The 16655-nt window shown below is 45.2% G+C and overlaps 1 protein-coding gene and 2 long non-coding RNA genes across 3 annotated transcripts in view; 2 read left to right on the top strand and 1 right to left on the bottom strand.

Moving 5' to 3' along the window:
- Positions 1-5124, bottom strand: part of MYL1 (myosin light chain 1) — an 18239-nt gene extending 13115 nt beyond the window's left edge. Inside the window, 1 exon segment of the mRNA NM_001303193.1 lies at positions 4979-5124. Coding sequence (NP_001290122.1) covers positions 4979-5104 — 126 coding nt within the window. The 5' untranslated portion in view covers positions 5105-5124.
- LOC116216793 overlaps positions 1-14060 on the top strand; it is a 37170-nt gene extending 23110 nt beyond the window's left edge. The window contains exon 3 of the long non-coding RNA XR_004160258.1: positions 11456-14060. This is a non-coding gene — a long non-coding RNA (uncharacterized LOC116216793). The remainder of the gene's footprint in view (positions 1-11455) is intronic.
- Positions 14061-14064: 4 nt separating this feature from the next.
- Positions 14065-16655, top strand: part of LOC116216792 — an 18929-nt gene continuing 16338 nt past the window's right edge. Inside the window, exon 1 of the long non-coding RNA XR_004160256.1 lies at positions 14065-16540. This is a non-coding gene — a long non-coding RNA (uncharacterized LOC116216792). The remainder of the gene's footprint in view (positions 16541-16655) is intronic.

Here is a 16655-nt window from a genome sequence, read left to right as displayed (position 1 = left end):
AGGAGGGGGGGAAGCCATTACTTTGCTAACGTGAAAAACCATTTAAAGACAGTGTCTCCTAAAATATATGGACAAATTATATTTCTGAGGGGCTCCTTGCTAAACAGCACTTTAGGAAGCTGGTCTGGATGTCGGGGAGGTACTTTCACATCTTGTAAGGTGAAGTCTTATTGGTGTTTGTCTCCTTCCTACCTGAAGGGCACTTAGGACCAGTGACCTTGTCTAGTAGGTAAATCCATCCCAAAGAATCTGGAGAGTCGCTGGTGTTGGGTCAGGCATAACCTAAAGGCCTGAGCCAAAAATTTTAGCCAGGAACCTGCCAGTTTCTAAGAAAGCCCTTAATGCTATGAGCAAAGCTACTGTTAACCTTGCTGTTCTCATTCTGCCACTTCACAAGGAGTTTGTCTGCGGTGCAATTGCTCTCTGAGCACTTCAGCTGACATTTGCAGCCCTGCTTGCCCTCCAGCCCAGCAGCTTTCTGTCAGTGCATTTAGTGAGTTTACCTCTCTGGTTATATCCAATGCAGTGCGTGTTCAGAGATGACCTTCTTGAGTACTGAACATATTAAGAGTTAAGGACATTTGGAGAAACACTTGTTGCAGTCTTAAGAGCTCTGTATTTAAAAACAAAACAATCACACAGGCTTGCATCCACGCAGCAGGCTTTGTCATGCATCACACAGTTACACAAGGCCTTAGCAAGTATCTGTTAGTTGATAATTATGAATTACTTTCCCCACAAATATGTAGGTAGTGTATCTACAATAGGGTATGGCATAATCAGTCTCCTTGAAAACACCACTGTGCAAAAGGAGCATCAGTTACACCATGGGTACTTGGGAAAGACACTCAGGTGTAAAGGACACCAGTAAAGGACCTGGTGTGACGCTGGATCAGAGTGCTACACATCCAAATCACTACAGAGAAGAGCACTGAGCTCAGCATCTCCAGATCTCAAAGCCTTGTGGTCAGTGCTGCAAGGCTGGTGTTGATCCAAGGACTGGGTGTATGTGCTGGGAAGGGCCCTTCAAAATTCCAGTAGAAAAAAGCAGCACACTCTTCATGTTAGTGGTAGGGACAAAGTTAAACAGGAGAAAAAACTTGTCTAACTGCTTCTGGTTTGAAGTTTAAAGTTCAGCCTTTTGTTGCAAAACCGAACACCTGAGAAATTCTCATTGTAAATGTTTTGTAGTAGTGCTGCTCATCTGCTCAGAGCTTCTCGCTGAGGGATGCACATGAGAAGAAAGTTAATAAAACAGGTGAGCTAACTTTTGGGGGAATGTCCTTCCTACAGTTTTAAGTACTAAATTCCAGGAGTCTCTTAACAAAATGACTTAAATGGTTATTTATTCTTTAAATCATGGTTGGTTCCTGTTGAAGTCCAGCTCGTAATATTCCAGTGTGTCCATCACCCTGTTCTTCTCCTGTCAGTGATTTAATTCTTAAGCTTTGTATTTGACTTTAAGTCCCAGGACACACTTTTGGAAAAGGAGAAATATAAATTTAGACTTGAAAGGTTTATGCAAAGCAAATTTAGAGTTGTTGTTTCTTGAGTAGGGGAAAAAAAGGTCTTTAATCTTTGACATCAAAATGAATTCCTCCTGTTCTCAGTGCTTGCCTTGATTTCCTTTCTGTCCCGGTTGCACTATAACCTATAGTGAGCTGAGGGTAAGGCTGAGTTCAGAGACTTGAGTCTTTAGCAGTCTGATATTCCTGTTACTCAGGGTTTTAGTCAATAGATGGTGCTCAAAAATAGAAAATCTCACACTAGCTGCTAGTACGTTACTAAGTCATTTGCTTCAATTGGGTTGAAGTGTATTTGGAAAGAACGGTCAGTAGTAACAAGAGAAGATGAAAGGCCCATTGCCACTTCTGAGGATGCTAGGTGATTTTGGGTGCCTACTTTGCAAGAACCCAGCTTAAGACTTCTTAAGCTTGGCTTATAAAGTGTGCATCCCAAGGGGCTCAAAATCAGACCGCATAAAGAATGACCAAGCAAGGCATCCGATGGGAGGAATATCCCCAGAAGAATGACCACTAATATTGGGTAACCTCTTGTTTGTTTTGGAGAACATTATGATTTCTGATGCCCATTGAAAACGAGGTGCACCACCAGATTTGGCTTATTTGGCTGATGTAAACCCTGATTTGGCAGCTCTACCCTTACCCACTCCAGCTGTAATGAGTAGAGGGAGCTTAGATGTAAAAACTAAGGAAGCCTTTCTGTGTGTCTACTGGCTTGGTGACTCTCCAGAACGTTGCTGGCCCCACAGCCCGGTAATCTCAGGAATCCCTTGTTTGCATCAAGCACCAAGATGACTGATAATTCCCCTGGTGAGCATAGGGGAGCCCATTTGATAGTCTTGATGAAAGTTCTGGGGGTTTTGACTGCACACGTGGTAGATCAGCACAAGAGCTCCAGAAGAGGGTGCTGATCAGAAGAGAGTCCTGGTCAGAAGCTGAGGTTTAGGTACTCTCTGGCTCTTAAGTTGTGGTGGAAATGGTGCTGTGCCTTTTTCTGTGCTGACCCTTTGCTGGTTGAATTGAAGGATTCCGGATTCATTAATGCTAAAAGAAGGGACTGAGCTAAAACTCAGAAAATGTGTATTTCTGTACCCAATTACATACATCTACATGCATCTCCTGGTCAAATTGCTCAGAAGAGGAGACTATTTCCCCTAATTTCCTGAGGTCTCAGTGTGTGAAAATGGGTAACCCAGGATGGCTGGCTGGCACTTCAGGAGGTTGTCCAGTCCTGCTGCAAGACACCATGCCAAAAGCGCTGTGGTTGTTCCTGTTGTGTGCTCAAAGAGCTGACCCTGGAGGTGCCACGTCCATCTGAGCAACCCTTGGACTGCCGTGGAGGTCCAGGTATGGGGGGAAGGCTTGGTACTGGAGGGACCTGTCTCCTTTACAAGCAGTGTGGGTTTCTGCATCACCTTGTGGTGATCGCTGTGCAGTTGGGTGGGCCCTTCATTGCTGGGGGGCTCTCTCTGGCTGTGTTGCACCTCTGAGGCTTCCTGGCCTGCTAAGGCTGTGATGGGACGGAGACTGTGCCAGCCACACTGCAGGGCAGACCTGCATCCTCCATCATGCTGCTCAAAGCTTTACTCATTTGCAAACAGGAATAGTAATGCTTGTGTGCTGCCATGAGTGTTAAGGAAGTAGTTCTGCTAGCCCAGGTTTTCCCATACTTCAAAGAGGAATAACGTTGTCTGATCTTTCAGAAAAAAAGAATTTACGAAGACTCTTTTTTGTCATATTGGATCTGATAAAACCTAGAGCATTCTCTTTTTGCTATTGGCATATACCCCTTGCTGTAGAGGAGAGCTGTCTGTGCAGAAGAGTGGGTTGGATTGCCTTAGACTGCAGCTTGCTATTTTTTTAGCTGGTAATACACTATTAAGTCTATTTATGTTAAGATAGATTAGCTGAGATCACTGAAGTTGAAAATTCTATTTTCTCCTAATGAACTGGACATAGAGAGCTATCAAATCATATTAAATTATTTCATAGGCAATCTAGCTTGTGTTCCCCTTCATCTCTGAGATGAGCAAAATGTGAAGTCTAATCTAATTTTTAGATGGTATTCTCAAAAACAGTAGGCTTTTGTGTAGCTTTCACTAAGATTCTTTTAAATATTTCAATTTTTTTTTTCTTCCCCCCTCTTGCTCTTGTTTTGCTTTGCTAGTGAGTTCAGCTGCAATCTTATAAGGAGCTATGTGCTGTTCCAGCAGAATGCTGGCTACCAGTGGTGAAAATCAAAGACAACTTGAGGAATTTCACTAAGTGGGTCATAATCCTGGGACTATATTGATGACAGACTGCATGTATTAAGATACCTTAAACAGAATTCATCATGAGATTAAAATGAGTAGCTCCTATTAGGAGTCCTTGTACTCCTTCTTTTCTTCATAGTAGGCATGATTCCTTATCAGCAAATTGGTCCCAGGACCAATCAGCTCGTCAGGTAGGTGGAGAACAACTATTTATAGTCATGCCCAGAGAAATAGGTCTGTCCCTTCATCTCTTTAACTGCTTAACCTCCCCCTACTCTTTCCTAAATAGAGATTTCCCTTTGAGGAGTGCTTGGGGGATTCTTTTCAGAGGGTTACGGCAAGGATCGGTGATGCTGGATGGCATGCAAAGTCTAAATTCAGAATAAGTTCCAATGGGCATGCAGTCAGAGGGAAACCTCTGGAAGCCTTTTCCTCTTGCTTACTCTCAATTTGCAGCAAATTATGAATTTTGAGCAATTATGAAAAGGTGAGAGGAAATAACTGGAAGCACTTCCATTCATGGCTTTCTAGCTCATCGTGTTTTTCAGTGTTCATTTTACAGAGAAAATGAAAATAGGTGAATTTGCCAAATCTTTTTCATCTCTGCTGCTTTTAAAGACAAGCAGTGGTGATCTTAAAACACATGCCCAACGGGTCGTTGAGTGGTTGCAAAAATTTGGGAAGAACTTTGAGGAGAAATTGCAAAATAACATCTGTTTTTAGTACCATGCTGTGGGAAAGCATTTCATTCCAAGTTCTAGTAACATTTTCCAGTCCTCATGCACCTACTTCAGGGTTTGGGGGATTAATTTTCGTGGGTTTTCTTTGGGTTGTTTCTTTTTTTTTTTTCTTTTTATTAGTGGAACTTGTAAATTCAGCTTTACTAATCAAGTCAGGCTGATGCTGGTTTGGTAAGAAGTTATGAGGGTAACCCTCCACAATACGCTTGAAGTCACCAAGCTCCACTCTTCTGTTAAATCATGCGCCATGCCTCACACCCCTCCAAGCTACCAAAACAACCAAAAGCTCAGCAGCTCAAGAAATCCACTGCCCATAAGGGGTTACTTATTCATTACACTGCAGTCCCCAGACGGGAGCCAAACACACACAACATTTCACTGCAGGTTTCAGCAAGAACTCTGCTAATTTTCCCTCTTGGGAGTGCTTGGGGTCAGCGATCAGCACGCGTTCATCCATTACCTTGATGCTCTTGAGATCGATTGCTGGCTCTTTGGGTTTAGCGGGCGCTGGTGCAGGTGCTGGCGCGGGTGCGGGTGCTGGTGCTGCTGCTGCTGCTGGTTTCTTAACGTCCTTCTTAGGTGCCATTTTGTGTTGCTTAAACTTGAGAGTGAAGGTGGCTCCCCCAAAAAACCTGAAGACCCCCCTGAAAACGATTCCTGGGAGAGAAGCGGTGGTCGGAATGAGCTACAGCCCGTGCCCTGGAGGTGGACCCAGTGTGCTAAACTCTATAAGGGCATATATATATTTCACTTAGTGCCTTGTACAATCCTGACACATGCAGCTGGATTGGACAGTCCCTAATCGAGGGGGTGTCATTCCAGCTCGGGCTATAAATGGAATATAAGAGTTCAGGGCTTCAGAAGATCAAGGGACTTCGGAGGCTTTTTCCCCCCCTTTAAAAACCCCAGTAACAACCTCCTCTGTTCTTTTTTTTTTTTTTTTTTTTTTTTTTAAATTTTTTGTGAAAAGTAAAGGGGAAATGTGACAAATCCACTTTCAGATCTGCTGTTAACATTCGGGCATGGATTGAACGGTTCTTTTTTCTCATCAGAATTTCAACTCTGCTGAAGTAATAAATCTCCTTTTCTTCCCTCCTCTTCTGCCCCATGCCTGTGTAGTGCTCCAGGAGGGTTTGGTTTCAAGCAGGCATTTTGACTTTCATGGCTGGGAAGATCATCAATTTCCAACCTTGTTTGCCTCTCTCCCCAGAGTCTTGCACTCCTCTGCTTCCTTCATTTACAGGAAAGTGTTGATCGAGCAAAGGCTCTGGGTGTTTAAAAATAAAGCAGACAAATAAGGAAAACGCTGCAGTACCTTGAGCCAAGGCGCCTGTCCGGACCCTGAGCGTTTCTCAGCTGCTCTCATGATTCCTTTCTATCACATTTAAGACACTGCTTAATTTTTCCTTTGATCTTTTTTCGTTTCCTTTGAATAAGCTGAGCTCCTGATGACTGGAGGTCAGCTGGATGATATTTTCCCCCACAGAAGGTTTCCTCATTAGAAAGTAGTTATGATCAGAAACCAGTCATCAGATACCGGAGATTTCTGCTCTCTTCTTGTCTGACTGCCCATCCTTTTTCTCTTGTTTATCCTTCTACCCCTCCACCTCTGGATGGTTCTCCATGCTCTCTGTGCTCGGTCTCACTGGGAGACAGCTTTGAGCAGGAGCTCTTCTGTTTTCATCAGACTCTTTTCAGCACAACAAATCAGCTTCTCTAACTCTTTTGAACCTGTTAGTTTCCCCTGGTGTGTATGATTAAGATCTTCTGCAGAGAAACCCAAGGTTGCTGTCTGCCTTTCCCTTTCCCATTCATTCTCCAGCCTCCAGGAGCTCTGTGCTAGCAAGTGCAAGGCCTTTGATGGGGCAGTTATTTCTGTCACATGAACTGTGCTGTGCAGCGTTCAGAGCCTAGATGCCTTTGATGTATGGTGCCGATCTCTTATGTTGCTCAAACCAACCTTTGGCAAAGTCCACCACCAGAAATGAATTCTGGAGATGTACCTTAGTAGGAAATCTGTTTGGTTTTTTTTGTGTGTGTGTGTGTACGTGTCTACTAGATGAGCATTATAAGTATTCGCAAGGAAGAATCAGTGACAATCCAGTAATTTCTGCAGTAGCCTGAGGTTTGCAATGAAATAAGCCCAAAAGCCACCATTAAATGTATTTTAAAATGAAGAAGGCAGGTTTCTAAAAATGAAACATGAATTTAATGCGGATTCTGCACAGTGTGGCCTAAGCAGGCAAATGTTCTGGGACATCAAGTCACCAGAAAAGGAAGTTTTCTAAGTAGCTGCCACAAAATAATAGTGTACTTATCAAGTGAGAGGGTAAGTGCGAAGAAGGCAGGAGATGGCAGGTCCTTATTTCACCTGTGACAGGATTCAAATCCCTAACCTAACATTTCTGCCTTTGGGATAGGAGGCTGTGGGTTTATCTGCCCAGCAAGCTTGGATGTGCCCCAGGACATCCCTGGGAGTGTGTGGGCTGTGTGCCTGCCTGTCCCCTGGGAGCAAAGCGTGGAGATGTGTCCCTGTGCTCTGGGGCCAGCTGCTGCAGCAGGATGGCTCCTCTCTGCTGTTAGCAGCCTCTTCCTGTGAGCACGAGCACTTGAGCAAACCCCCAGGCTCACGCCTGTTGGGTTTTGCCCAGATCCACTTCTAAGGGCAAGCAGCAGCAGCTGAGGATGTGAGATATTGCTGGCATCTGCCCTGTCGGGTGTGCAGCTCTTGGGGAGTGTGGGGTTGCCTTCTTCCTGGGGGTGAATCCTGCAGAAGGGGAGAGGCATCGTGAGTGGGAAGGGGGCTTCAGGTTTCATCAGGCCCCAAAAATCTAGCAAATGAGAAGCCTTTTGTTGGCTGCGCTGCTCTGTTAATCCTATCGCTCATGGAAACACGGCCTTTGGTCTACTTGCTTGATGCTTGCCTGGTTTTGGAAAAGCTTGATAAAGATACAGTATTGGCCAACACAAAGCTTTATGCATTTGAGCCAGATTCAGTTGATTTAATAAACGGAGGTGTGTGTGTTTTTGTTTTCCCCTCGGAGCGTTGATTCATCCTGACACTTTTGAAATGAAATATGTTGTTTTTCCAGGCTAGGGTCACAGAGATGGATACTGATTGCAGCACCAGAGTGGAAGGTCTGTGATCCCTCTGCAATTCCTTTTAAGTCTCTGCCTTTTTGATCTAGTCTCAACAAGGGTTGGCTCTATATACAGAGGATTGTATATAGCTCAGGAAGCCGGTACTCCTTTTGGAGGAGGGAGGTGCTGGCTTAAATTCCAGCACCAGAATAGGATGCTGGATCTCCCATTTGTTGGGGCAGTGAGCAAGCTACAGAGCTGTTGGATGCTCCCTTTGAGCCTTTTGTCTTTTATTGTCTAAAATACCCGAAAATGCAATTAGTTTGGTCTCATTTTGCTGTCCCATACCCTGTTATTGTTTATCATTTCAGCTGTCTGGCATGTTCTTTTTTTCCTGTGATAAACTCCTGTCTGACACCTGTTGCAATTGAGTATTTGCTGCATTCCTTCAGCGAAGGTTGGGGGGCTGCAATGTCAGCAGGAAAAGCCATAATCATACATGTACCATTTGGCAAGCATGGAGCTTTGAAAAGCATTGCAACACTTTGAAGCTGTGCCCAGGTACGATCACTTATTTTATTCCATCACTAAGTGGGAGGTGATCCCATTACCCAAAGCCACAGGAACTACAGGGGGGTCCAGGGAGAACCCTGCTGAAACCAAACAAGGGAATTCAGAACTAACACACTGGACCCATGTTTTCTCCTGCACCAGCGAGGTTGTGGAACTCTTTGCCAGGGGGAGACTGCTTGGGGACAGGCATGTAACCAGATGCAGAAGGCGAATGGGCTGTTAGGCAGCTATTGGAGCTACTGAAATTCATAATGAATTTGAGGGAATAAATATTCCATTTCACCATGCGTTCTTCCCCATCAAGATGCTGCAGAGGCTCTTGGGCTCTCTTTAACAGGTGATCACTGCCTTGGCCAGCCCACTTGTCTGCTTTGATTCTCCCATGTTTCACTGCAGGTTTAAGGTAACAAACCAGAGATCTGCTGCCAGCAAATTATCAAGATGTTCTCTTCAGGCAGCAATGCTGACTGTGTGGAACCTAATTATTCTATCAATGATTTGGCTTTGTCAGTGTGAGACACTTTTGATACAGGGAAGCAGAGCTGGTTCCAAGGCGATGGCACCTACGGGACACAAGTTTCTGTGGAAGAACTGCACAATAAATGGTTAGGTCAGCATGTTTGGGGTTGTCTTGGTCAGATGAGGTCCTCTGTGAGTTTGTTTGTATAGAGATGTAGCTGTGCGTTTCTGTTAGCTTTTGTCTAAGGCTCAGAAACAGGAGCGAGTCTTCCCAAAAGCTCTTTAAGACAAAAGGTTCCCCTGTTCTTGGATAGGCAGGAGCATGACCACTCCTCGGTGCTGGATTTACAGCTGGTGGGAGGTTAAGTGTCTGACTAACACCAAGGCTGGGTTATGGGCACAAGTGAAGGGCTCTGCCAGCCTGAGGGAGACAGTGGGTGTGCTTAAGGAGGAAGGATTCGCCTTTTGGCTCCTCCAAGTGTGGTGAGAGGCACACATAGGCAGAACGCAGACAGGGTATCAGTAGTGCAGGCTGAAGTCAAATGATTTCAGAGGAGCAGGCAAGGGAATGATTGTCTGAAAACACAAGTCTAACGCAGTGTATTTGCTTACGGGAGGGCCGAGAGAGCACGTTTGCCCTTTACCTGCATGGGAAATGCTTGAGAAAGGCTGGGGGAAGTGTGTGTACATGCACCCTGAGCTGGGAGGGAAGGGAGGCAGCAACTGGTGTGCCACATATAGCCTCAGGCTGACTTAGCACTTGTGCCTGGTTGCCCTCCCGCTCAAGGTTTTCTAATTCTGTCCCAGACGATGTCAGCGTCCTCCAGCAAGTGGCAGTGAGACATACAAGGCATTCCTCGGAGCCCTGAGCATCTCCATCCCCCTTGCACACCAGGAGGGCTGCTGGGGGGAGAAGCAGATCCCTGGAGGTGATGGCAGCTCTGCACTGCCTTCAGCTTATGTTCAGCCTGTTAGAAACCCTCCTGACATCGCTGTTCTCCAGGGAAGAAGTCAAGTTGCCCAAGCACTCTGTGTAGTTTGCTTTCCACTGTCCCATAAAAAGCCTGATTGTTGTTTTTGGCCTTTATTTACCCTGTGGTTGTACAAGCATTGGCTTGTAGGTTACAGAGTGACTCTAAAATGCAAATGCCTTGGAAAAATGCATCCGAAATATAGGTGAGCAGCACTCACAGTATATCAAATCCCCAGCAGGCCTCCTTACCGTAGGCCCTGAGGAATGCTGTGTGGTTTTAGATGTGAAGATTAAACACTATCATATGCAGGTCCTGGTGCGCTCTCTCTCACACACAGTGTTGTGAAAATAATCTGTACTGTGGTTGTCTGACTGGATGCAAATGAGCATCAAGCATTTGAGGAGCACTTTCTTATAAATCACTCAGCCTCTGAGCATCCTATGTCTGTGTCTCTTAGTGTATTTATTGCTACCTTCAAAGTAGCTCTAGTGGTGGAGAATTGACATGGGGAGGAGAGGTGACATTTTGCTTTGGAAGTTTGGGAATCTGAGACTATTGTGTGTTTGGGCAAGGCATGCCCTGGAGGCAGCCCAGCTGTTGCAGCTCAGTGGAGTCTACACTGTGCCTTTTTGTCTGGCCTTCTGGCCAGCATTGTCACCAGCTTGATGCCTATGGACTTGCTTCCTCTGGTAGCATCAGCTGCCATCCAGCAGGATGGCATCCTCTGACCCCAGCAGGATTTTCGTTCCCACTGTCTGACCACAGCTGGGAAGGAGGTCTCCAGGCAGCAAGTAAAGGAGCCTTACTGCAGAAATGTCACCATGCAGCACACATCATCCTCTTCTGAACTTAATGGCAGCAGGGAGACTCAGCAACCCATTGTAGAGGTGTCTGGGGGAAGGAGCACACACTGAGCTGCTTTTGTCCCAGCACTGCCACATGATCCCTCCTGGATGCACCTGACGAAGCCGCTTAAAGCTTTCTGTGGTGGAACTTGGCCTTTGTGTTGAGCTCGTAGCACTTCTGCCTGCCTTCTGCATGAGAAAACAGCCCTTGGAAAGGTCCTGGAATCATCACGGTGAAGCTGTGAGCCTGTTTTTTGGGGAGCAAGAATGTATATGTGTGCAAATCCTCTCCTCCAGGATGTCAAATAGCTTTGCTGGCCTTCTTTAAATAGCCCGCTGGTGCTGTCCCCCTTATTTAGCTGTAGGGAGAGAAGTGACACAGTGATGCTCAAGAATGTCACTTTGCTTCTCATGTGACCGATGAGATCAGAGGTTGTTAGCAGGAGATTCACGATGACCCTCACTGGAAGTGTGGCTGGGGGGACCCTGTGGCCATGGGGGCACCTCCAGCATAAAGAAAGCTTTGTGGGAGGGCAGTTGGCAGTCAGTGCAGGCTGTCTCTGCCTCCACTTAGAGCACTCTGACTACTGCATTGAAAGCTGCTGTTTCCTGTAAGATGCATGTATTCAGGGCTGTGGCAGTTCACCTGCAGAGTGTGGTAGGAGCAAGGTCTCAGCCTGAACCACTTCTGCTCAAATAGGCAGCCCCAAGGTTTTTTTCTTGCTCGTTAAACTTCTGTCGAAGTCTGTTGTTGCTTTGCAACATGAGATGGCTTCAGAGCTGCCAGTGAGTGACTGATGACATATTTTATGGAGACTGTTATCTCCAAAGGTAGTTCAGAAATGCCTGTTATCTTAAAATATTTTTGTCCCAAACTCATCTCCCCTGAGCGGCTTCATTATGTCAGTAGAGCTTCAACAGTTGGCTGTGGGATGCACATTTGCAGGTGCAACTTTTATTTTTAACCCTTTTCCTTATAAGTTTTTCTTCCTTTTTTTTTCCTAGAGGAATTTCAAACCATGCAAGTGAGAACAGCAAGTGCAGCTGGACCTTGAGTGCCACAACTGATTTGGATGAACGATTGTGGAAAGAGCAGTTTGAAAAGTCAATGGCAAGTACATTGAAGAAGTCGTTCATTCTGTGGTTTTGAGGACTCCAAAGTAAATGGGTGACAGACTGGATCAGGGAAGATGTTGCTGCCACGTCCACATGCAAGAGTAACCTGGCATGTACTCCAGGCCTATGACTTCCTAAAAACAGTTGTACGTACCTTTTTTTTTTTTTTTTTTTTTTTGCTTGGAAATGGCCATGTAGAAATTATTTATCCATCCCTTTTAGCAAATGAATTTTAGTTTCTGGAGTTTTCAAGGATGGGTAAAGATAACTTTACTCAATTTGAAATCTGGACCACTTTGGTTAACTAGTAGACCACCGAGCATTTTTTATTTCCTGAAGCTTCATCGTTAGTTCTCATCAGATATTTTGAAAAAAAATGTGTCAAGTGAATATATCTGGTGAAGACCGTTGCCAAAGAATATACGACATTTCAACTAAATTGAATCAAATTAGAAATTCAAGTGACTGCTCTGTAGTGTTTTTTCTTTATTCAAGTAATGATACTACCCATAGAGGTAGGAATTGAGTGATTTTTGCAAAATTCAAACATGCTTTCATCTCTTGTGTGCAGATGAAATGCTGCCTGCTGGTATTTATCTGCTTTTTTGATTGATATTCTGTGATTCCTGCACAGTCCCAGGAGAGCAGAATGCCGGCAATGTTTTGCAACTGATGTGATGAAATGAAGTACAGGTAGTTTCCACACAAAGGATCTTCCTCTACATTTGCAATCTCAAATGCCTCATAGCTTTAGCCTCCCCAGGGGGACGATAGGATGTTCCCTGGCAGGCTTCATGCTTTGAGACGTGGGATCCGCATGATCCGTTTTGTCCCCAGGTGCTGTGTGGAGCATTTCTGGCTGGCAGGCATTGGCCAGAGTTTCATTTTGGCTCCTCTTTATCTGTGACGTGTTTTCTGGCAGAATTCCTGTGGCATGTGGAGTTGGGTCTCTTTCCTTGTAGATTTCTAAAGTAAACAATTTAACTGAATGTTTGAATACTTGTAACTAGCAATAGCACCAAGCCATATGCGCTGCGGTGACTTGAAGCCAGTGCTTCTCTTCCAGAAATTGTTATGAATTTATTTTGTGTGTTTGATTTGCCATTGTGAATCTTACACAGAGATGATGATTGGAGACACTTTCTTAATTATTCTCTTACTGTGCTTATGTGAATTGAATTGGCATGGTCAAGGATGTTGCTTAGAATCGAATTATAACCTTTGGGGGACTTGGCGTAGGGTCTCCTGACTTCTGCTTTTTTCCCTGTGATGGTGCACAGGATTTCGTATTATGATAAAATCCTGTTGAAATAATTGAGGGTTCTGAAAATCAAGGCATCTGGAAATCTGTGGATGGGTGGAACTTGGATCTAACCTTCACATAGTTGGATCTATCTCCCAAGGGATAGGAAGTACTGTATTGTTCACAATCTCCAGCCAGTGTCTCCCTCCTCCCATGTTGAATGTCATTTTAATACAGCTTCTATAGGATAGGTTGGAGAGGGGGACAGATCTACGTTTACAACTGCCATACTTACCAGCCTGGGAGGTATGAGTTCCATCTTTGTGCCTGCTGCATTTGGTATTTGATAGGAGTTAGTGCTGGAAATATCTCTTCCATTTGTGCTTTTTATGATCATAAATTGAGACTCTAACTCATCTTTTTATCATGAACTAGAACTAGAGCACTAGGGCTTGTGCTACTTTGGACCCTGGCTTTGGAGATATCCCTGAGGAAGCTTCCAGTGTGGCTGTGGGCCCTGCTGGGATTTTTAATTTGCATTGCTTTCTTTCGTTTTTCTCCTTTAAACTTCTTCCAGTCCTCTTTTAGTTGTCATTATTGGAGGTGAGGTTTTTATCTCCGCTTCTGAAAGCTTCAATTTCCACAAAGATTTTATATGGTGTTGTAATCATTGTAAGAGTGTAAAGAATAACTGTAATCAAGTTGGTCTGCTGTGGACTTTAATGTTTAATGCAAGTCTTCTTCTTGCCCTTGGCTGCTACCCTTGGCTCCCCTCTCCAAGGGTGCTAAACACTGAGCAGTATCCCTGATGCATCTAATTTAGGACATCTGCCACCTGCACAATAGAGTTAAGAAGAGACATCCCCCAATTCCTAATTAACTTGACAAAAGCATTTTGTTCTACAGTCCTGTCCCTCCAGAGGGGAAGAGAAACCCAAGGCCACAGCACAGTTGTGAGTGCTGCTCTCCGGAGCTTGCACGCTTGCCACAGCTGGGGATTAGACAGCTGAAGAAAATAGTGCAGCAAGAAGTGGCAATGGCAGCTCTTGGGATGAGATGACATCTGCCAGGAGAAACGTGGTGTTGGGATCTTCTGCAGCATAGGGTTGTTTTTCCCCATTGTGCACTCTGGTGTAGACTTGCTTTCCCTGTCATCCTTTGCTCATTAATGAAGATGGTAATTGGTCTTTACTGGCCAGAGATTTCAGCAGTTGTGAGTGACTTTCTGAGAGCAATTTTGCTTTTTTTTTTTTTTTTCCCCCTCCACTTTCCTCCATTTATTAAAAAATAGCAGCCTCCTTTCATGGATTTTTGACTTGAATGTCTGTCCTCCTACTCAAGGTTTCTCAAATCACTTCACTTTGGAAATCTGTTACTATGGATGGGTTTTAAAATAGTGGGCAACAGCTGCCTCTGCTCCACGTGATGTCTCTGGGGCCACAAAAACATGTTGTATTGTGAGGTGCATTGTTAGAATTGAAAAAGAAAGAATCCAATGGGAAACAACCATATGGGGAGGGTAAAAACAAAGAGGTGAATAGCCACACTTTCTGGTAGGTGGGTTCAAGGCAAAGAGAGAGCTGGAAAATTGTTTGATCAAGTCTGTGGTACCCTGCACATTGAAATGTTACCACTTCTGAAGATTTGGATGTTGGGAATGGTTTATCGGTAGTCTGGCACACTTTTCCTTTCTGAGCACTGGGAGCCTGAATTACCATCCCAGTGCTTAACAGCATGTGCTCATCCCTTTGGAAAGCACAGATCTGCTGCTTCTAGTTCAGTTTAAGGTCACAATTCAGTCTGGTTTCCAGTTCTATTTTGGATCAGAGGAGACCCCTGGTATGCCTTATTTCTCTTCGTATTTTATTTTTTGCATGTGTTGATTTTGTTCCTGCCTTCAGTATGTTCCTGAAGGACAAAGTTTGCTTTCCCACGGCCGTCACAAACTGCCATTTGAATTTTTCTCTCTTTTCTTTTCTCTCAGCCTTAATTTCATGCCCATGCAGAACTCCTAGCCCTGTGTCACATCTAAAGGTTACGTCCAGTGCTTCAGCTGGAGCTGCAGAAGGCATGCCCAGCAGCCAGCCAGGGTGCCTGCCCTGCTGTAGAGTAGATGGCCAAGAGATCCCTGCTGTTTTTAATAGCTCTCTGACGCTCTTGGCCAGCAAACGTGGCACATTTCATTATAACTCAGTTTTCACACAGGCAGGTGACCTTTGTGGTGATGAAGTTAAGCATCTCAGCCTTTTGCCATCTTTTTTGAGAGCTGGTGGCAGTTTCCTTGCTGCTGGGTTGTGCGCTCCTCAGAGTTCATCCAGAGCATAGGCTTGTGTGCTGGCAGGGGCAGGGTCCTGATCCACTTCATAACAAATCACACTCTGCCTCTGCCAGGTTCCCTGGACTTACCTTCACAGTGCACATCTTCTGTGAGCTTCCAGTGTTGGGCAGCTCAGGGTTGCCTGCTCAGCTTAAGGATGTGGGAGAAAAACGAAGCAGTGAAGTGCCAAATGAGTTATTGGAGGAGCCCCAGCTTGGCATTTGCAGCCAGGGGAAGGAGACTTGTCTGCTGAGCCTCAGTCCAAGGGAGACACGTCCACTGAAATATGTAAGATGATCCTAGGGGTCTTTTCCAACCTCCATGATTCTATGCTTCTGTGCTCTCAGATGTCACCTCCAAACCTCTGTTCTCTGAGTTTCTTCCCTTTGAATGGTATTCCGATGTTTGGAGAATTGTTGATGCATCACATTGAGACTTTATAGGCTTGAATCCAACCTGATTCTCCCAGTTTTAACAGAGCCCCCAGGTTACCTTCAATAGGAGTGCGAGATAGCTCCTATTCAGATCAGAGCCATAGCAGGATGGCATGTGCAGCTTCCATCATCTGAAGTTTCTCAAGGTTTCAGTTTGTCTGCATGGGCACAGCATGACGTTTTTACGATAAAAGGTGTGTGTCAATCTGTGTACAGCTCTGGTACAGCCCTTGTTTCTGCTGTCTGTGTCCTGCAGAGGCTTCCACTGGAGATACAGAGGATCTGTGGTTACACACGTCACATTTAAATCTTGCTGCGAGGAAAGCAAGTAGAGGATACCAAGATGTTTCTTGTGAGGAATGTCTCTTAATTCCTCCCACACTGATATAGCCTGTCACAAATCAGGGAAGTGAGTACTAATAGCATTGCTCCTCTTTCACAAAGCAAGTAATTCAATACTCACTCATACAACACAGAGCCAGTGGTGCTCAGTGATGCTGTGGTCTCCCCCTCGTTGGTGGGAGTGTGCCTTAAAGGAGAGGCAGCTATAATAAAACTCAGCCAAATGGTGGAAACATGATCAACTCCTCAACCCGATCGGAGCCAGCAGCCGCCGAGTGGAACATTTGCTCTTGCTCTGTGTGCAGCTGCATGCTGTAGCGTACTATTTATGGGCCAGACTCCAATGGGATTTATGGACGACGAAGCACTACCAACAGATTTGATTACTGCCTGAGATCACTGCAAATGCTGCAGCAAACTGCAACAGCCGCAAAATGAGGGCAGTCTGACGCGTGTCATGCCAGTGAGAAATTCCCCAGCAATGAGGGGATGGAGCTAAATGGCTCCACACAGGCGCAGGATTATGTTCCCTTCTTAAGGCTTCTGCGGTTGTTTTGAGCACCTCTGGGCCTCCTCTGTCACTGGTTGTCTTCCTCACTGAGAGCGAGCTGAGCTGAATCTTGTTATCCACGCAGGAGGTAAATGGCATGGTGACTGTAGAATGGCCTGGGTTGAAAAGGACCACAATACTCATCCAGTTCCAATCCCCTGCTATGTGCAGGGTTGCCAACCAGCAGACCAGGCTGCCCCGAG

Source organism: Meleagris gallopavo, chromosome 7, assembly GCF_000146605.3.
Source record: "Meleagris gallopavo isolate NT-WF06-2002-E0010 breed Aviagen turkey brand Nicholas breeding stock chromosome 7, Turkey_5.1, whole genome shotgun sequence".
NCBI classification, from domain to species: Eukaryota; Metazoa; Chordata; class Aves; order Galliformes; family Phasianidae; genus Meleagris; species Meleagris gallopavo.
Note: the sequence above shows the minus strand (reverse complement) of the source record. Positions and strands in the feature narration are given on the sequence as shown.